This window comes from Tachypleus tridentatus, chromosome 1 (assembly GCF_004210375.1).
Source record: "Tachypleus tridentatus isolate NWPU-2018 chromosome 1, ASM421037v1, whole genome shotgun sequence".
NCBI lineage: Eukaryota > Metazoa > Arthropoda > Merostomata > Xiphosura > Limulidae > Tachypleus > Tachypleus tridentatus.
Window position 1 is genome coordinate 31,366,975 of NC_134825.1, and position 22,955 is coordinate 31,389,929.

The 22,955-nt window shown below is 33.2% G+C and overlaps 1 protein-coding gene across 1 annotated transcript in view; it reads left to right on the top strand.

The window, feature by feature from the left end:
- Cog6 (conserved oligomeric Golgi complex subunit 6) overlaps nt 1-22,955 on the top strand; it is a 38,523-nt gene that overhangs the window by 14,320 nt on the left and 1,248 nt on the right. The window contains exons 7-14 of the mRNA XM_076491226.1: nt 4,045-4,115; nt 6,695-6,865; nt 7,454-7,597; nt 18,477-18,633; nt 20,182-20,428; nt 21,060-21,227; nt 21,529-21,690; nt 21,958-22,037. Coding sequence (XP_076347341.1) covers nt 4,045-4,115; nt 6,695-6,865; nt 7,454-7,597; nt 18,477-18,633; nt 20,182-20,428; nt 21,060-21,227; nt 21,529-21,690; nt 21,958-22,037 — 1,200 coding nt within the window. The remainder of the gene's footprint in view (nt 1-4,044; nt 4,116-6,694; nt 6,866-7,453; nt 7,598-18,476; nt 18,634-20,181; nt 20,429-21,059; nt 21,228-21,528; nt 21,691-21,957; nt 22,038-22,955) is intronic.

The window sequence follows — 22,955 nt, forward strand, 5'->3', positions numbered from 1 at the left end:
AATTTTTGTGAGAGGTATAAGTTATTTTTTGGTTGTTGAGGCAAAGACTACATTAAAAAAAACATGAAATGCAATTATGTTATGACTGTTAAGTAATCACCTACAAACATTGACTTATGTGATGTCAGATATATATATCCAGATATATTAAATATTTAATAACCTCATTCTTATAATCATTTTAGTTGTATTATTGAAGTAACAAATACCTTTATTAGTTGGCAAATGTTTCTAATCCAGAAAAATACATTTCAGATTTAAACTTTATTTAAATTTCAAACTTGAGTATTAAACATTCCATTGAAAAATGCTAACATAATTAAAAAAATCAAAATTGCTTATCAAGAATGGATTATTGTTAGTGCATTTGTGATTTTCCAAATTAACCATCTTCTGCTTTAAATAAAACTGTTTTTAATTCATTAGAAGAATGACCAATTTAATGAATTTAAATCACAACCAGCTAGCACCTTTTAGACATTGAATGCACACATGCATTTCAAATATAAAATTTTGAGAAAACTCTATAATTCTAAATTTATATTTGGACATTTTATAAGATTTGTATAATGTAATTTGCAAAGAAAAATACTCAAATATGCATTTTTGTGCAGCTTTAAGGAGCCTATAAACAAAACTTGTAATTTTGTTCTGTCAATTTCATACCATAAGTTGAATAGGAGAATTTTATCTCTTAAAAATATATTTTATCTCCCACATAATTTCTTAAAAATATATTTTATCTCCCACATAATTTCTTAAAAATATATTTTATCTCCCACATAATTTTCCTTTTCTTTCATTTATTTTATTTTTTACAGTTTATTGTTCTCACAATTTTATTATGATTTTTTATTGTATGATTTAAATGATTTCTAAAGAAGCCCAGCTTTGGAAATAAATACAATAGGAAAGAGCACATTTTAAACTATTCATGTCAGGGTAGTGTAAACAAAAAGTGGTATGAGAAGAAATTTTCATTTTTGTGCAAAAGTAACAAGATTTTTTTTAAGAATGAACAATAGGATGTAATGTGAATTTAGAAAAATTCAGAACAAATCACAAACTAAAGGTTCTTTAGATGTTGTTTCAATGATAAAATTTCAGATAATAAATCTACTTAGCTTTACATATATAATAGGTGATGCCAAAGTATTCTGTTTATCATTTTTAACAATGCCCATACATGAGGAAACTTGTTATTTGTTGAAAAGAATATACTTATTAGATATAAATTTAACTCCACTAAGGATATTGTTACCCAATCTGATCTGATATCATTTTAAAGATCAGGTCCTAGGTCATAGATAAATCTTTGTCAGTTTGAGTTGTTTTTTTATTTATAGTTTGAAATAGTGACACTGCAGTTGATAAAATAGAATCAGAATTTTGCTAATGAATATTGTTCAAGTTGAAATTAACTGGATATATAAAATGGAACTTTCTGACCAAGAGTAAAAAAAATTGAAATTCTAAAATGAAAGGAATTATATTTAAAGTTTTTTTAAAAGTATCTTGCAACAAAATTTTAGAAGCTTCACAACAAAATATGATAGAAAGACTATCAAATAACAAGAAATTTTTAAAGCCAAATTGGATACTGTTTATTTACATTGTTATATGTTTCATGCACAGTAATAAAGAAAAGTAATCAAAGGATATCAATGGCACCCCTCTGGTTACCAAAAGGTTAAATTTAAACTTTTCCTGATTTAACTAGTTTTAGTGTATGAGTCAGTGTGAAATATTCTGAAACTTTTAGAAATTTATTAATTACTTCTAATGTTTATTAATTATAAGATTATTTTTATTATGGAGAGTAAGATATAAGAGAAAAGCCTTAAGAAAAAGAGAAACATGTAATCAGTTTGTTTTTTTTAAATATTTTTCTCCTCTTTATTGTCACAGTTTTCAAGTAAACAAGTAAAAATCAATGCAAAAGTAAAATCCATCTCAGGTACTCTAGGCAGTTGTAAATGTAAATAAAATCTGAAACATGATTTCTCATAGAATGTTTATTTTATTTTTTGCAAAATGCCATGTTACATGTTATATATATTGGGAACTGTGGTGTTTGCTCAAGCATTTATCTGCCTCCTGTTTGAAAAGTTATGCTGTAGACAAAGCTTAACCTTCACTTTTGAAATGATGAGAGAACAGACATGAATACTGTTTATGCCAGGTTTAATTTCACAAACAGAATATTCTACACTAAATAGTTAGGAACTAATTACACTGTCATTCGCATTTCAGAATGTGACATAACCTAAAGAATACAAATGTAGATTTACTGAATATTATTGATGAGCAGCTTTTAGCATGACTGAAATGCTCAACAGTTACAGTGAGTGTTATAAGTGGCTCAGAGCTTTGGCTCTGAGTGAAACCAAGAGTGCAACACAACTAATCCTTTTAAAGTTCATGAAGTACATTGATAGATTAACATAAATTTTTTCTGTCACTGAGAATGGGCCTTTTGGTTGTTAACTATACTAATGTTGCTGTAATAACTATTGTATCATAGTATATGACTAAAGCTGCACAGATTTTACGCTAACATTTATAATAAGTATTTTTAAAGATTTTAGTTTTATACCGTTCATGAATTATTTTGTGCTAATAATATTAAGATAAATAAATATAAGAATTATTTATGAATGCTTGGTTATAGCTTCATAAGCATGTAAGAGCTACAGTAAGAAATAAGTACAGTGGAATTCTATTTGTATAATTTATTATTTAAACAAAAAAAATGGTTGCTTATAAAAGCAAAGTCAATCTCTTATTGTAAATTGTTTTCTTTTACATTTTCGTAGCAACATCACATTATTGTAAGTTTTTCATTTAAAAATTACATAAGTCTGTATTAACATCTGAAAGTTTGTGTTATGAAACATCTTCACCTCACTGCTGTTATGCTTTAAGTCCCCCCCCCAATACAATTTGATGTGTAGACAGGATTGGCATGGATTTTCTTTATAAAAATTGCTTTTTGATCTTGACCTATGACCTTCAAAAGATATAAGGTCTAGAACTTTGTATGAAGAATTTTGACCTATGACCCTTCAAAAGGTAATTATGGTTATAAATTTCTGTTTTACATGTTTTATAAATATGGTCAGAATTTATCTATCTAAGCTTGAGATAATCTATCTGCAGGACTGGGACAGACAAAGAAGGGGTAAACCATACACCCATTATACAGTTCTTCATTTTGGGGGAATAAAATTAATTTTGTACTATTATGTGCTAATTTTCTTTTTATATAATGTTTACTTGTTTTTTGTTTCAGTATTTTTGAAATTCTCTACTGTTGTGTCTACAGTTGTCTTTCTATTGTGTGGCTAGACAGTTTTTTATTTACCTAATGATTAAAACACAACTATTCTATGCTTGTGCTGGTAATTTAGAAAAAAACTGTTTTGTCAGACTGTATAGATATTTGAATGGTGACAATTCTGTATAACTGTCCATTAAAATGAATAATTACCAGACAAATGTACATGCTTGTTAATTTTATGGTTTTTCTAATGAACAGCATCATTTCTAACTAACAAAACCTTGTCTAAATAGATACATTCTAATATTCATCTCAAATGCTATTATAAAATAGTGTTCATGAACTTTTGTTTTTATAATTTTAGCATGTATTACTAGTGTAGTACTCCTATGTATAATGAAATGTTTATGATTATAAAACAACCTTAGTGTAACAGCTTGTGCCACTCGTCTCTGATAAGTAACAGTTTTTGTTAGCTGTATAAATATAAAACATCAATGTAAACATATCACACAAATCACTATATGTTGCTTAAGGTGATATATGTTTGGCTTTAGAAAATATCTTCTATTAATGTGATAGGATGAAAATTTAGACAGTTTCATGAGTAATTTTAGTGAGAAAGTCTTTATATTATGGCAACTTTCCTTACTTGTGGTTGCATCAAATATATGTTTACATTTCACAATGATACATAAAGTTGTGCTGTTCTTTTGTTTTTACTTTAGTGTTTAAACTTCCATTATTTGTTATTTTCACTATAGACTTGAGATAATGGAATCCATGGCACTACATCAAGAAGCAGCCTATGAGAGATTGTATCGTTGGACACAAGGTGGATATCATTCTCATATTTTCTTCTTGTTAATAAAATATATATTCTAGTGTAATAAATGATAATTAAATATCTCATATTATGATTATTAGTTACTAAAGGTAGCAGTCAATAAATTGTCGACATTCTAACTATTTTGTGGTACTGAATTTTTTGCTTTTAAGTCTCAAAAATTAAATTTTAAATTTAAAAATTGTTTTCAGTAAAACTGAGTAATTAAATTATCATTGTATTTATTTACCTTTGAGCATTGAACAAATTGAATGGTATCACATAAAATTATTGATTTTTTGAAATTAAGATGCAATTGATTCGTCACAAAAAATTAACTGTTGTGTTTTGATTTTTGCTATTTTCAATTATTCCAACTATCCAAGTAATTAAACTATGTCTGTTGTGATTTCTCATTATTATTTAGGCAAACATAGCCAGTGATTAGGATCGTTATCCTGTGATTTAAGGATCATTGGCTCTATTCATGTTGCCACCAAAATTTCTTGCCCTTTTAGACAAATTGATATTATTTTATTGAATTGTTTTTTCTTTTGTATGAAATTAAATTTTTGTTTTCATAGTATATGTTTTATTGAAGATGAGGTTGCAGATCAGTTCAAGTGGTTTTTTTTTTTCATAGCAATGGTAGATACCTATACCAGCTGTATAAATGGTGATGACATAATTTTCTAGTTTTTATAAAATTTTAAGTCTTAATATCAGCAATTGGGTTTGTACCTTATTAAGAAAACATTATTCTTGTTTAGTAGTTGCCAAGGCAGGATGCACAATATCTTAAGTGCCACCTGGGCACAGTCATCAATATTTTTAGGGACCAGAAGATATTTTAATGTATCAAAACATTTTTCTCCTCAAACCCATAAACATACATTAAGAACTATTATTACCATATCCACTTCTTTATTTTTATGGCCTTCAACACACATAATTGTCTTGTAGTTGATTGAAGAAACTATAACTTTAATGGCAGATTGTGGTTTGTTCTTGGCTCATTGAACTTCTAAATATTACTGAAATGATATTCTTTCACTTTATTGTGGATCACCATTTTTTCTTTCATTTACTCTGTCAATTATAGTTCACCATGCATACTGTTTGGTGTAGACTGTTGATAAGCCAACTGAAACATGCTTTAGTTTTCAAGTGGTGATCTGTTTATTCAAATTCTTTATAATTTCATTCAAAATGTCTTCTAGTGTCTTGTATACATACAGTCTCATTAATCCATTCATGCACGTCCCTAATTAAATGACGTGGCATTTCCCTACCGTAAGAGAGTCATAGTTACTCCCACTGTTTACCTGCACTTGGTTGAATTTCTTCACTTTGACATTCAGAGCACTGGGCAGAAATCACATTGCATCAGTACCATCTATTGGCCATCTCAGTGCTTTGTTTTAATTAGATATTTGGATTCCCATGGTCCGTGTCAGTTCTGAGTTGGCTGTTAGTTACTGGCTGAAACGGTTATGGAAGGCTGGATTCCAGCACGCCACGTAGCTGAGGCCTTTAACTTGTATATGAAACTCCCTACAAATGTGAAGTTTCTTTGACTGAAATGTGGTTTTCAGTCACATGGCTGTTTCACTTGATGAAGAAGTTGTATAAAGTTTCTCTATAGATAAAGCATACTTGAACTGCTAATATTAAGTTCTGATGGTTGTAACATAATTTGGGAACAAAACTATTCTGGTTTATGTTGTGGTTTTTAAGTTTAAAATCTCGGAATTCCCTTTAAGAGTTTAATTAACATTAACCACATTTATGTTTTTAAATATTTATTTAGACACTTTGAAAATTTTCTCTTGTTAAGTAAGTTACAGTTCTAATCTTAATGTTTTTGATCTTGTTAAGTAATATAGTGTATGTGAGAATACACAGGTTTATTTAATCAAATGTTCACAAGGCTGATTCAGTGGACCAACCCTTTATTGGATAAAGAATGTTGACTGTAATTTGAATTCACAGTATGTATCTACATGAAATATGGAAAGATTTAAAAAAAACAAATCTACAGGTCTGTTGCACACAAAAACTCAGATGTGTTACAAAAGTGTATTTACTCAAGATAAGTCTGTGAACTGACAACATCAGTCTGACTCAGACTGCAAATCAATGTATATGTGAAGAATTAAAGCACTGTTGTCCATTATACAGTTTCTATGTTTCACTTGCATAAGATCTAGAAATTCTAAAATGCATATCTACAGTGTTTTCAGTATCTCCTGTATATTGTATGTGGTATATACTCTACAATGAGCAGTCACTAAATAAGCAATTTAGAGTAAAATAAACAGTTGACAATCATGATGTTGAATACATAGCAGATACCTTGTTAGTGGCATGTTCACTTTGATCCCACTTGTGCATATAAGTGTTAACATGCATGAAAGTAGCAAGCTGAAATTACTGTTCTAGTTTCAGATGATTCAATGGAAATATTATCTTAATATTTGACAAATAGATGAAATAAAATTGTAGAATGGTATTTTCAACAGAATTTACAATTAAAAATGTGATTTTAAATAATATGAATTATCTTTATCTCAGTAATTTGTTTATAGGTGAGTGTCGATTGTTAAACTTTGAGACATCAGATCTCAACCCTCTAGTGTGTCAGGCCTTTGAGAGTCTTCAGGATCGTTCTGTGTTGTTCAAGTATTGCTTAGATGAATATGGTACTGCTCGTAGGGCAGCAGTGGTTCGAGGTTTTATTGATGCTTTAACAAGAGGAGGTAAGGGTACCAAATGAGTTGTTAGTTAAATTTAGATCACCTCATGAGGAATGAAGTGAAAATGTTTGAATTTTCCATTATGATTATAGTTAGCCTTGTATAAACTGTATCCATTATATACTTTATCTAGATTAAAATTACTGATTTATATATGAACATGTAAAGTTTATGTACATGAGTAATTTTTCCAAGCCAAATTCCTTGGTTGTTGTCTCTCTAGATGGTTTACTGGTATATGCTTGTAATGCAGTGCATCCACTAATTATTGTGTGAAAATTCACAGTATTTAATGACTAAGTTTTTACAGTACTCAGAGTGAAATTTAAGTGCATTTGATAGATGTTCACAATAGTAACTGAGTAAATGCTTATTTTACACAATTAAAAAGTAAATATTTATATCACTTTTACCTACTGGCTTTTCATGTATTTAGTACAAATATTTTTCTGAATGTTTAATGTTTACTTGCATTTTAAAAGTTAATAGGTCATTTAGTATTTATCAACTCTTCAAAAAATACCAAACTATATTGTAAATGAAGTCTGTTCTTACATTTTTGTTGTTTAATTCCAAATGTTCCTGAGCTAGGTCCAGGAGGAATGCCTCGACCTATTGAATTACATTCCCATGATCCTCTGCGATATACTGGAGATATGCTTGCCTGGCTACATCAAACCACAGCTTCTGAAAAAGAAATGTTAGAGGCACTTCTAAAAAAATGTACTAAAGAAGGTATGTGTAACTTTTAACTTAATTTATTATATTTCATTGTACAGAGAACCTGACAACAGTAAAGTCATCTAGCACTCTTCAAATAACTGTTTAATTTCTCACACCATTTACTAAGTAAATATTCACATTGCAGATGATTTAATATTCATAGATTTTTACAAAGGAAGTGGTCATGTATTAACTGCTTAAATATTCAAATTTGAAAATGTATATTTTCAACCAAATGTTTACAGTTTTTACTAAGCATATGCTTATAGTAATTACCAAAACAATATTTATATCATAATGTGTGAATATTCAAAATACTTAATGAATATGTATTCACTGTACTTATAGTAAATTTACAGTGTGGTTAATAAATGTTCACAGTAATAGGTGAGCAAATGTTCTTATCACTTTTTACTAATTACTCTTCACTGTATGCATTGTTTATTGTTCTTGAAAATTAAGTATTAAAGTGTTTTTAAGTAAATGTTCAGAATTCATACTGAAAAATATTACAGTGCATTCAGTGTAAAGGTTCTGATTTCTTTCTGAATGAAAATTTACAGTACCTGTTGTGTATATTCACAGCACTTACCATATAAATGTTTGCAGAATTTACTTAGTGTCACCTGAAAGTAACTAATATTACTCATAATATCAGATAAGTATAAATAACAACAACAAACAAATGCAACTGGGTTCACCTTAAACAAACAAACAAACAAACAAAAAAGCCTACTTGATATTTAATTAATAACAAGTAAGGAATGTTTAGTGGGTAGCTCAGCACTCAAAAAACACTTAGCAAAAATAGGTAAATAAAATTAATTTTGCTGATTAAACACAATGTAAGTGTTGTGTTTATACCACTGATGTATTATCGGACAATAATGAGTAATATAATAGTTAATAAAGCAACATAATTAAAATTAAAAGAACTTAAGCTTTTAATTACAATTTAGGTTTAGCTCCATTTTGAAGTTTAGGAAAAAGTAATAATTAAAAACACTAAAGTAATTAGTAATAAATAACTACGTTGATTTACCAGTGAAATATCTTTAGTAACAGAGGTTATACTCACCTAAGATTTTTTTTGGTAAAAATAGTTTTCTGGTATGGTGCATTATTTCTTCTCATGTAAATAGGTATTCTCATTCAGTTCTGCCCTGTTTATGAAAGAAATTTTTCATGCTTGTCACAAGCCTAGAATCTCCTACTTATTTTGAATTGTCTGATTGCCACGTGTCTTGCATGCAGATCACTGTGCAACGACCCTCCACCAGTGAGAATACAACATACCCTCTTGACACACGTGACTCTCTCTGTTAAGTTTTTCTAAACTATCACTTCCTGTTTGGCATTACATGCGTTATAATGTTTAGTTTGTGCTTGCTTCAAGTCTTTTTAATATATTTTTATAACTTTGTATTAATTTCTTCCAATAACTTTACACTTTATTATACAATAGAGATATGTGTAACTTGCTGAATTATTCTAAAGTAGAATTATTTTATATATACACCCAAATACAGAATCTGTTACTTCATTTAAGAAACTTTTTATTTGTTTCTCCCAACACAGTTGTGTTTTGTTATTTTCTATTAGCATTAAGAATTCTGCATTGCCATGTCAGAGGTTATATGTTTTATTAGAAAATTTACAAAGGCTTCTGGTCGTGGCACTCTACAGGAAGGTTTGTTGGCCTTATTTCATTAGCAGTTAGTCATCAGGCCTTGTCTGAAGTTTGAGAACCCACACATTTGAAATACAGTCTGCCAACTTTGGAAAGACAAAACATATTGTTATGGTTTCTGGATAGTTTCATTGTTAATATTGTCACTTGTTAACATTAGTTTTATTATATTGGTTAATACTCAAGTTTAGGTTAGAAATTATTCTTAGTGGAATCTTCTCTCCTCTACTATTCACTTAGGTGTACCATAGCTTTTATTATTTTAGGATTACCATTACATCGACTGTTTCATTTTCATCTTTCTTTATAGGTTATAATTCTTGCCATTGATTTTGTTTGATTTATAATCTATACTTCTTACAATTAATTTAACTTATAATTTATACAGTAATGTGGAAAAGTGTTAGAATTAGAGAATATTTTGTCATTCTTTCCATGTTATAGAGCTAATTCTATCATGCCATTACAGAATGTAAATGTTAATACTATGGTAATGCTTCACTGATCCATGTTTACAATTGAATGAGCCAAGATGAGAATACATTATCATGCTTTAGAATTCACATATGTGTACCAAGGGCATGTCATAAGGGTTGTGCTTGAATGAACATACTAATTAAATTTAGGGTCTGAAATAACTGTCATGGTAACCCATGCAGTTTCTTAACTATATAGAAAGAAGCTAGCATATGGAAGAGGTATATGCAAGAAGAAAACACTCTGCAGATAAACTTTATAAAAACAGTGTCTAATACGATATATTAAGTTTTATTGTCATGCCACAGCTTAAAAAGCATAGAGAAGTATGAGAAGGGTAGAGTATTTGTGCAAAAGCTTTATGCAATGCTGGTTGGACTTCTCTGTAAGTTGCTGCAGACTCGAAATGCTTCCCAAACACTGCCAAATAGTTGGACTTCTCTGTAAGTTGCTGCAGACTCGAAATGCTTCCCAAACACTGCCAAATAGTTGGACTTCTCTGTAACTTGCTGCAGACTTGAAATGCTTCCCAAACACTGCCAAATAGTTGGACTTCTCTGTAAGTTGCTGCAGACTCAAAATGCTTCCCAAACACTGCCAAATAGTTGGACTTCTCTGTAAGTTGCTGCAGACTCGAAATGCTTCCCAAACACTGCCAAATAGTTGACTTCTCTGTAAGTTGCTGCAGACTCAAATGCTTCCCAAACACTGCCAAATAGTTGGACTTCTCTGTAAGTTGCTGCAGACTCAAATGCTTCCCAAACACTGCCAAATAGTTGGACTTCTCTGTAACTTGCTGCAGACTTGAAATGCTTCCCAAACACTGCCAAATAGTTGGACTCTCTGTAAGTTGCTGCAGACTCAAATGCTTCCCAAACACTGCCAAATAGTTGGACTCTCTGTAAGTTGCTGCAGACTCGAAATGCTTCCCAAACACTGCCAAATAGTTGGACTTCTCTGTAAGTTGCTGCAGACTTGAAATGCTTCCCAAACACTGCCAAATATACCATAGATCATGAGATCGAGTCATAAAAACTTGAAAATAGGAAAGGCACCTAAACTAAGTTTTTTTTTATATTAAGTTTGTTCATGCAACCTTTGAGACAGAAGGAAGACAGTCACTGATCTCAAGCATAAGATAAACAACCATGTACAAATGACAGAATAGTGTCCAGATCTACAGTGTCAAGAAGACTCAACAAAAATGGAAAATTTGGTCATGTGGCAGAGTAAATAGAAAAAAAACAGGACTGTTGATGATTTGAAAATGGTTTTATGGAAGGATGAGTCACATTTGAAATATTTGGTTCAAAGGATAGGTTGTGCATCTACCAGAAGAAAAGTGAAAGATACTTACCTCAATGCATAGCAGCTACTATGAAGCAAGGGGCAAGCCAGATACTAAGTAGGGAAACAAATATAAGCAAATGCAAAATCAAAGAAACCCTACTTATACAGCATCTAAAACCAAAATTAAACCAATATAAAGGAACACCTTTATACCTATACTATTTAATAGCCTAACATTCACTTGCAATGCCCCATACAATCCAGTACCCATTTACACTCTCATCCCTGAGATGTGTCCGCATTGGTGACATTCAAACACTCTCTCTTTCTTAACCTGAAGATGACCTAGGAAGGTCAAAATGTTGTTCTCTCCTTAACAGTAAAAATGTTAATACCCATACCAGCTGTTCTGAGATACATTTTTGTACTTTGTACTACAAATTTCATTTGCAAAGAGTCCCTGGGGACTGGGATCCACTCTACCTTCTCCCAGTAGTTTTCACATTCCTCCTGTAATTCCCTTAGTGTGGATAACTTTGTGTGATGAGGGGACCTCCAAAGGAAGGTTCTGTTCTTTCAGTTTACCTCCTCTGGGATGTAAACATCCACCCATGTGTTTGCTGTGTGTGGTGACCTGTGAAGGGGAGGAGAGGACCCTGATGGTTGAAGGGACCAACCCAAACTCACCACTTTTGCCTCGAATTCCTGTAGACAGGCATCCTTGGATCAATTGGCTGATCCACTTGGACAAGGGTCAACCAAGTACCAGTGTTGGATGGTTTCAACAGGTGTTGTGAATGTTGTATCTGATGCTGGTGCTTGGGTACAGTGCTCACAAAATCCTGGAGTTGCTGCAGTGTCCTTGTTTGGCATTGTAGTGCATCACCTGGTAAAGCTCCATGGTTGGTGGGGTCAATGGGCACCGAAATATTTCTTTTTATTATGGATCCTCCAAATAAAAACTAAAATAAAATAGTGAAAAAACAGTCCATAGGTAAATGATCACATCTTGAAGATTCTGAGCAGCAATTTTTGACATCTGTAACACCTGTTGTACCTCATTTTCTCATACAACATTCTCTTTCAGACAAATCTTCAGGACAGATGTCTCTCTTTTTCATTCATAAGGGACTATAGGAACTTGCTGGCTCTCCAGAGTCAGTAAAGAAGCTTTGCTCTGGTAACATATTGGTGGAAACATCCACATCTCAACACAGTGAATTCCTCTTGCATTCAAAGGAGATTGGGGATATACCTATTGAGGTTACATCCCATGCTGCTTTGAATTCATCATGAGGAGTTATTGTTCAGAGGGATTTGAAGAGCATCCCAGAGTTGGAGATTCTCGCTGGTTTCTCCACCCAAGGAGTTTCTGCAGTGAGGCGTATCTCCACTAGCAAAGATGGAATTATGATGCCAACCATTGTCCTCATTGTGATATTTTCATCACCATGTCCACCTGCCACCATCAAGGCAGGTTATCTTAATTGCAGGGTATGGTTATACATTCCAAACCCTCTCCAATGTTTCCAGTGTCATTGGTTCGGTCACTTAAAGATGTCATATCATGGTTCCTTGATGTGTGCTCATTGCGGTGGCAAGGAACATGATGCCGATAAGTGTGAAACATACCCTCACTATGTCAATTGCAATGGCTCTCACCTGTCCTACTTTTCATTTTACCCTAAATGGTTGGAAGAAAACGAGGTGCAGTTTTTGAAAATGATTCATAACATTACATATCCTGAGGCTGAAAAGTTGCTATCTACCACTTCATCTCAGATGTATGATGTTGCACTTCGTTCCACTACTACAGTTGGAGTAAAAAACAGATCTCTCTGTGCCTCCAAAAGAATCATTCTCAAACCAAATAAAAAGTCTTCTGACCTCAATGGTTAAAAAAGTTGATGAATCAACTTCAACACCAATCTATGCCCCTTACATACATTCCCAAATATCCCAAGATTCACTTCCTTTGGTTCCAGATACAGGAATTTCCCAGGATAAATCATCTTCTCCCACCCCAAGATGCAAAACGATCATTCGTTCACATCCTCAGTTACTGGAATCCTCTTCCAATGGCCAAGACCTGCCCAGTCGACCCAGGACAGGATCCATGGAGGTCGATAGACCTCCCACAAATATGCCCTATGAAAGAAAAAGGATGTGGTCGTAAACAGAAGGGTTTTCTACCCAATTCAACTACATATAAATAAAAATGGCCACTTTGATACAATGGAACTGTCAAGGTTTACGTTCTAATCTGGATGGATGACATCAAAACACTGATTGCTTCCTACCGTCCTGTATGTCTTTCTTTACAGGAAACATTTCTGAAACCTACCAATGCAGTCACCTTTCGGCAATTTTCTTTCTACAGAAATGACACGCTGTGTGATGGACGAGTGCATGGAGGGGTGGCACTGTTGGTTGATCAGCACGTGACCATTCTGTCTTTGCCATTTGACACATCCTTGGAGGCCATAGCCATCCGTGTTTCCTTGGGTCGTACCATCACTGTTTGTTCTCTCTACCTGTCACTTGGAGAGAACTATGATTTGAGAGAACCTTGATGCTCTCATTGAACAGTTGCCATCTCCCTTTTTAATCCTGGAGGACTTTAATGGACATCATTCCCTCTGGGAAAGTGCTGATATTGATTGGAGGGGTCACTCTGTAGAGCATATGCTCTCTGATCACAACCTTTCTCTTTTCAATACTAGTTATTCAACTTATTTTCATACACCTAGTCAGTCTTTTACTGCTATTGATCTCTCTGTGTGTTCCCACTTTTCATAGAGGGTTGACAATAATCCATGAGGCAGTGATCATTTTCCTATAATTTTGAGAGAGACTGGCCATGGTCGATGCCACCTGACCCGCATGCCATGGTGGAAGTTGGATCATGCAAACTGGCCCTATTTCACTGCTCTTACAGAACTTGATACTGTCATCATCTGTAAGCCATCAAAATACAACTGTGTGGCAGTAGTAACTGACTGTATTATACAAGCAGCTGCTCAATGTATTCCTTAAACCTTGACATGTTTTCCACAATATCCTCATCAGTGGTGGAATCCTGCCTGCAACATGGCACAGAAGGCTCTAAAACAGTCCTGGGATATTTTCTGTAGATATTCCACACTCTTGAAGTGCATTGCTTTCCTGCAGGCCCGTGCACTAGTTCTGTGGGTAAGACATCAAAGCAAGAAGGAATCTTGGATTAAGTTCACAACCAGCATATCTTCTACCACCAGTTCCAAAGTCATATGGGACAAGATTCGAAAGGTCAGTGGGCAACATAATTCTGTCCCTCTCTCGATCTTGCTCTCTGATGGCCAGGAAGTAGCTGATACTTGAAGCATCACCAGTACTCTAGGCAAAAGCTTTTCCTGGGTATCTAGCACTTCTGCTTCTTCCTCCACCTTCTTAGCCATCAAGACTCGGACAGAGCGATCACCTCTTTCCTTTCGAGCTGGTTGCCTCTATGACTATAATCATCCCTTTACACTGGTGGAACTCAAACTGGCCCTTCATTGCTCTGCCAGTACATTAGATGAACCTGATGATGTACACTATGAAATGCTGCACCATCTATTTCCTGCTTCTCTTTCTATCCTTCTGATTGTTTTTAACAAGATCTGGCAATAGAATGTTTTTCCTGATGTCTGGCACCAGGCTATTGTTCTACTTTTCTATAAGCCTGGGAAGGATTCCAAGATTCCTTCAAACTTCCATCCAGTTGCTTTGATGAGCTGTCTCTGTAAGACCTCAGAAATTATGGTTAATGCTCATCTTCTTTGGTTCCTCAAATCAAACAACCTCCTCTTGCCCACCCAGTGTGGGTTTTGATGATAGTACTCCACCAAGGACCACCTGATTCAGCTCAAAATGTCAATCAGAGAAACCTTTCTCAAATGACAACATCTTGTATCAATATTTTTTGACATTGAGAAGGCTTATGATACAACATGAAGGTATGGCATTTTGCATTACCTCCATATGTATGGGTTTCATGGCCATTTGCTCATTTTTATTAAAAAATTTTTAATGGACAGGAGATTCCAAGTTTGTGTGGGTTCGACACTTTCCTGTTCTTTTCTACAAGAACTTGGAGTCCCTCAGGGCTGTTTTTGAGTGTCATACTTTTCAGTATAAAGATTAATGCTATCACTGAACAACTCCCTCTCACTGTTACAAACAGGCCCTATGTTGACGACTTTCACACTTCATGTCAGTCGTCGAACATGAGGTATATTGAGCAGCAGCTACGGACTGCCTTCAGTTGTTTACTAAAGTGGACCACAGCAAATGGCTTTAACTTCTCTCTAAAACTGTTTGCATGTACTTTTGCCACCAATGGGATATTCACCTTAATCCTGAACTCTGTATCAGTGAAGTTGTGCTTCCTATGGTCTCTGAGACAAAGTTCTTGGGGCTTATCTTTGACCATAAGCTGACCTTTATACCACACATCAAGCAGCTACGGGTCAAATGTACAAGAGCACTGAGCATTCTCCATGTCCTCTCTTCCAACAATTGGGGAGCAGTTCAATGTTCTGTGCTAAAGAAATATTGTGCTCTTATTCAGTTGAAACTCAACTATGGATCACTGGTCTGTGGCTCTACCAGAACCTCGGCCTTAAAGATGCTGGACCCCATTCATCATCAATGACTTTGGCTCTGCATTGGAGCTTTCTGCACTTTCCCAGTTCAGAGCTTGTATATAGTGTTTCATTAACCTTCCTTTCACCTCTGCTGTTTGCAACTGTCTTTACTATATGTTTTGAAACTTTGTTCCTTACCAAAGCATTGCACCTGGGGTTGTGTTTTTATTCCTTGGTGGATCATACTTTTTCAAAACAGACAATCTGCCATTGCTCGTTTTGGCCTCCATATCCAGGTGCAGTTGGATGAATTAGGTCTGTCCTTGTATAACATTGCTGTATCCACTGGTCAGTCCATCCCACCATGGCTTCTTACAATCCCCAAATGTGACCTATCTTTAACTCATTTGAGAATAGTAGACACTTCAAATTGGAAATACTGTCTGTTATTTGCTGTACATCTTTCAAACCATCCTTTCATTCCTATTTATACAGATGGTTTGAAATCAGGTAACTGTCTGGGCTCTGCCATAGTTTATTGTGGTTCAGTGGTTGTGTGAAGAATCTTCCCCCTACAATTTGTTTTCACTGCTGAACTGTATGCCATTTCTCTTGCTGTGGATCACATAGAAGATAAGCAGTACTCAAATTGCACTATTTATACTGACTCATCTAGTTCTCTATTGGCCCTGGAATTGCTTCACGTTAGTTCACACTCTGTTCTCGTGGATATTCAAATGACTGGCACATTTCTCTTTAACATCTACTTCTATCCAGTTTGGCTGGATACCAGGCCACGTTGGTATTTGCGGGAATGAGCTCACAGACATTGCAGCTAAATCTATCTGCTCTGTTCCATACATGGACTATGGTCCTGTATTCAAGGCATAGCTCCATGCCAGCTAGCAGTTGACTTGGAGTGAGCAACATAAAAACAAGCTTTTCCAAATAAAAATCCTCTATTGGACTTTGGCCATCTTGCTTCCATAAGGATCAGAAAGAGGAAGTTGTTCTAACTAGATTATGCATTGGTCATAGTTTTTTAACTCATCGTTTTCTTTTATCTGGAACTGATGCACCAATATGTAGTCTTTCTTGCCATCATAATGACTGTCAATGACGGCACCATTTGAAACATGTTCTGTCCTGAGGTTTGTCCATTAGACAGTGTTATTGGTAGTGGTGACAGTGTCCACCTTGGAAGTGTTTTTAGCTTTTTAAAAGCCATTAATCTTTTTAATGCCATTTAAATTTTTTAATTAAAACATTAGACTTTTTTAATGTGATACCCTTTTAAGAATCAAAGTATATCTAGTTTGATTTGAAATTAGAAAATGGCCATAACATGAAATAACTCGAAACCAGGACTGGAAAGGCTAACTTCAGGTGGCTAATGGTGGTTCTTGAACTTATCTGTTAGTCTTCCTGGTGAGTTATGATAATTACAATTATGCTGCAGAAAGTCCTTTACAAGTTGTGTTGCTGTAATTTTTCTCTTACCTCTGTAGACTAGATGAAAACATTGGTTTTATTGCCATTTATGTTTTTTTAATTCAAAAATTAAGCTTTGTTTTGGTTTTACCCTAATTTCCTTTTATGAATTTTCTAATGTTACTTTAATTTTAACTTTTTCTGGATGTTTGGGGTAGATAGCCTAGTTGCTTTGTGCCATAAAACACCAAACCATCCAACCAACCAATCCTATAATGGCTGAACCCATTTTCAGGGGACCAGAATTTGTTAGTTTTTTCACAACCTTGTGGATTGCCTTCCTGTCCTGTTATATTCAATTTTTCCTTCTTAGTTGCTCTTTTATTTCATTCTGAGATATCATCTTTATTCATTTTATAAGCTTGTCACCTGCCCTTTTTTTCCATGTCTTACTTTTGATTTCCTTGATTTGTCTTGTTTGCTTGATGCTGATTGGGTTCTGTATCAGTCAGTTCCACCTGAATCATTTCTGTGGTCCTTCCTGTTTTGATGTTATCTTTTTATAACATGTTGGTAGGCTGTTTCTGCAAAACTGATAATACCCACAGTACACATTTTATATTTGTTTTTCCACTACTTGCTTTGGTACTAGTTTCATGCCTTGACCCTTTGGGTATGTTTTGGTTCCACATGTCATTTGTGTGGTGGTCTGAATTTTACTTGACTTCCACATTTAGGGGATTTTACCAATATCATTTGTTGGATGTCTACCTTCTGTTAGCTCCTTTCAGATGGGGGAATTCTTAACCTACTCTTCTGTTCTTTCCATCATTTGCTCAAATAGTTGGATTTCTAGTATGGTAAGTTTTGCCTTTTATATACCTCACATTGTAGTCTCTTTTCTTTAGGGTGTGTATTTTTAACCACCTCCTCCATCAGGAGCATCCATTCTCCTCAATGCTTTCAAAGATGTTTTCTTTTATCCTAGCCTTTACTTTGGGTTTTTCTCTTAATTTTGATCATTCCCTTTTCATCTGGCTATCAACAATGATAGCTTATTATGCGAGAGGAGGTAAGTATATATCAGAAATACATTCAGTATAGGAAAATAAAATTTCTCTACAGTGATGTTTCAATAAGAACACAAGAACATACTGATATTCTTTTATTATTCAGTTTCTAACTATAAGATAGCAGCATCTTATTTATGCATTGTGAAGCAAAACAAAAACAGTTCACACATTAAAGCATTTTAAATTGATCTTAAAGAAATGCTCTATTTCACATAATCTTGGAAGTTTATTTTTCAAGTAGCACTTGTTGAGAAGATTTCATAAGATATGTAATATTTCATAGTCATATACATGTTATTCTTTTCCAATTAAATGCTCTACAGGTCTTGATGAAGAAAAACAACAGACTCTGTCACACATTACGGAAGGTCTTTGCAGACCCTTGAAAATGAGGGTTGAACAAGTAATCACATCTGAACCTGGAGATGTTGTTCTGTTTCGTTTAACAAGTCTTTTGAAGTTTTATCATCATACTATTGGGTAAAAACAGTCATTAAGATTATGTGTGGAAAATGTTAGATTACTTTTATTTTTAAAATATGTTTGTGCTTTTAACTGGTATCTGTTTTTATTTTATTTTAAAGTTGCTTGCTGTAGATGTAATTGCTATTAAGCCTGCTTCTTTTTATATATTTCTGAAAACTTTAATGTTTGAAGAAGCAGAAAATTAAACAAGAAATTTTAAATCAGAATAAATAAAAAAAAAAACACTTATTTTTAAAATGATGACACCCATCACCACTATCTATATTTTTGCATTTTGTCCTGTTGAGCTTAGAAAGAACTTTTTTTCAATACAGTCACACATAACTAAAACCAAAATAATGGAAAACAGTTGTAAGGTAAATAATAAAAACATTTTGCCAGGCACATGCAATACACATTTCTATAACATTATAAACCAGTTGACATAATTTGAGTTTCATTGTCACAACAGTGCCTATAAGAAGTAGTAGTTAAAAATCATAGCTATTTTAATTAATGTGGGATAAAATTGTAAAATATGTTGTCAACATGTATTGTTTGCTGATATATAGATTCATAGCTCTCTGTATTAATAAATCTGTTCAACATATTTATTGAAAAGATTCCTGAGGTATCTTACATCTTGTTCTCATAGTCAGTATTTTATAAGATCACCTGTGTAACTAGTTATTAATTAGTTACTGTTTATTAATTTTTATTATTAGAAACAAATTATGAATTAGTTTATATTGCACATTTTGGCTGACAACTTGTTATTATTTTCAAAGAAATCATGAGAAAGAGCCCTACAGTTGATAGAGCCCATTAAAGTGCTAATACCTATACCAGCTGTCTTGAGAATACATTTTTACTTCAAGTGGATTTCTTGTCATCACGAAGAGCCCACTTTGTATCTTTGCAATTAGCTACAAACGAACTTGAGAAAGGCTATATAATTAAATGTTTTGGGACCTATTGGTCCATATCGGTTGTTCCATCATCTAAACTAAAAATATTAATAAATTAATTTTTAAAATATTAAAGCCAGCTCTTATCACTCATATATTTATCTAGCTTTCATTTAATTGTTTTTTAAATTTACTGCCTCCACAACATATGAAAGCAACTCATTCCTTGTTAGAAAAAGAAAACTGTCTTAGCTGAAGATGACTCCTACCCTGCCAATATTTATATTTGTATTCCTTAGTCCCACTATTTTCACTGATAAGTATGTTTAAAGATGATGCATCAACACCATCAGTTACCTTTACAATCTTAAACACCTCAATCAGATTCCTCTTTAACTCTTCTTTTTTTCAAGAGAAAACAATTTGAGAGATTTCAATCTCTCTTCTTACAACAACCCCTATCCCATTCTAGTAACCCTTCTTTGAACGTCTTCCAACAATTCAATGTCTTTTCTAAGGTAAGGATCCCAAGACTGAGCACAGTTACTAATCATGAAAACAGTTGTAATGAACTATAGTAACCTTACTGTTGTGACATACATTCATATATTCCATTGAAGTTCCTTCTGAATTTTAAGATTTTACTTATCTTTAGACAAGTATTGAATGTTGAAGCCCAACTGTTGTCAACCTTGAAGGAAATCTTTACCCTGAGTCAGAAAATATTTTACAATAGTCTTACTTGCCACTGTAATCACCTACTAGAGCGAGTTGAACTCCCACCTGCTGATCTTGGAGCAACAGAAGCTCTCATTCAAACACTAGCTTTGCTCCGAGAAGTGTTGTCTTGTCAAGATGCATGCCTTGTGTCTCTTGATGATAGGAAACAGGATGTTCCTCAAGTAAGATCTTCCTTCATGTGCTTTAATTTTATTTTATACATTCAAATACTGTCTCACCTTATGACTTTTTTCTTCATGTTAAAGTAAAGTAAAAAATTAATATTAATGTTTATGACTTTCATGAACTGATTAAAACTGAATAACATTTGATGAAAGAGTTGCAGACATTTCTCTCTCTTAACATGAAGGTTATGTAATGAATTGGTTTAACACATTGATTTAATTGCACCTTGTTCTTAAGTTCCTTTTAGAGAAAATTAGCTACTAAAATTATTTAAGTTGTTATATTACAGGTATGAAAATATTGTGTAAGTGACACGTTTTACTTCATTCCAGTTTAATAAAAAATGTTGTACAATGCATATCTTTGAAATAAAAATAGAGTTGTATATATATATATATATATATATATATGTATGCATGTGTGTTTGTGTGTTAAATATGTTGATTACATATGTGATTAATGTTATAAAAAGTTAAAGTATTATGAGCCATTATAATGTTAAGTATGTTATAAGCATTATTCATAAGGTGATCAATTAGTTTACACACCTTATGGGGAAAAAAAAAGTGTTGAAACCTCTCAGCATATGTATTAAGGACTTCCTGTTTATCTCTTGTGCTTTAATAGATCCTTTCCACTGTGGTTGAGCCTCTGCTTCAGATGTGTCATGTTTCAGCCTCAAAACTGGCTCCAGCAGACATGGCTGTCTATTTGGCTAACTGCATGTACATAATCCACTCAACTCTTGCCCTTTTTGAGTTTACTGACAAGCAGTTAGAGATGCTCCAGGCTCAGGTACATTTTGATAGAATTATTTCAGGTTCAAGTATGCTGTGATAGAATTGAGCAAATTTTTGTGATTGTTACAAGCTGTGGTATGTTCAAGGACTGTTTACTAATGATATGAAATATTACAAATCCATTAGTTAAATCTGAATAGAATATATAAGTAGGTTGAGTGTTACGAACCAAAATATGAATAAATTAATTTTAACTAATGCTTGGACTCATTGTTTAGCTGATATTGTGTTTTACAGGTGAAACAAAATTATCATATCTAGCTATGATTATGTATAATGAACTATTTATGTTATAGTTGGATGCCCACATGGACACTCTGGTTAGTGAGCAAGCTTCCCATATTGTTAGCCACCTTGGAATGGGTGCCCTGTATAGTGCTCTGCAGGAATACCAGCCCAAACAAGGGCCTTTATCAGCATTTCCTGGTTGTGATGCTTTTGCAGTACAGTCAGCAGTGGTGAGTGTATAAGGATTCTATTAAACCTGAATATCAATAGATTTTAGTTATTATACCTTTCTGAATAAGCTCAGAAAGCTTGATTAAGAAACCAACTAAAAATCGTCTCTTTGTTGAATCAATTCAAAATATTGTCAGATATCTTCCAGGACGTTGAATAATTGTTTTGAGTTGTAAATATTTTGCTTTGTTACACCTATAGCAAATAAAGATTTAATGAGAGTTATGAATAACTAACTGATCAAATTATTTTTTCTTTATTGTCAGAGCAAACTTGACAATTTCCTTGCTTCACCAGACACATTGACTATCCCTCAGAGTGCATTGCTTTTGAGTGCCTCCTTAAAGTAAGTATTATTCCATCAGAAAAGCTCAACAGGTTTTATGCCAAGATATATCACCTGTCATTATTCATGGTTTTTTTTTTCTACTTAATTCTCTTTGAATAACCCCATCCAGTTGAGAAGACTGATATCCAATTATTTCTTCCTTCTCATAGTATAACTACTAACTAAGTTACATGAAACATCCAAAACGTTTAATTAATAGTATCTGGCTTTAGCTTATAAGCTTCATATTATTTTATTTAGCTTTACTATCACTTTTAAGTTGGTGAAATTTCCAAAATTTTCTTGTGAGACCAGCTAAAAAAAAAACTGTGTTAAAAATAGTGCCTTTCTTGTCAATGATACACAGGGATTTCACCATTACTTGTGTCAGGCTATGCAATAGTATTTTTGCTAACGATATTCTTGTTCAAGATCAATTTATATCGAAGTTATTTTATTTACATGTGTTGTTTCTCTTTGATAGAGAAGTTGACAATATTTAATAGATAAAGATTTGAGTCATCTACTGTACTCATCAAAGCCAATTATTAACACTTTGTTGTATTAAAAATTTTTCAAAGCTTTCAAACAGGTATACTTTAACACAAAAACAATTTCATGATAGAAAAAAAATACATCTAAAGAAACTATAAACAATTTGAAAAATGTTATTTACTATAAATATTCACTATTTGTTAAACCTATACAACAATTCCAGGTTGTTACTTTCCCATAAAAGCAATAAATTACTGCTTGGCCACTATATAGTTCTGCTTGTTCATTAGTAATTTTTTACACTGTAACATCATAAAAATGTGGAAATGAATGGCTTTAGTAATAAACCTGTTAACAAAAAAGGGGCTTTCAACAGATGATAGTTTCTTAGATGAAAATTTAAAAAATCGTAATTGTGCATTGTTTACAAGCAAGATGAGA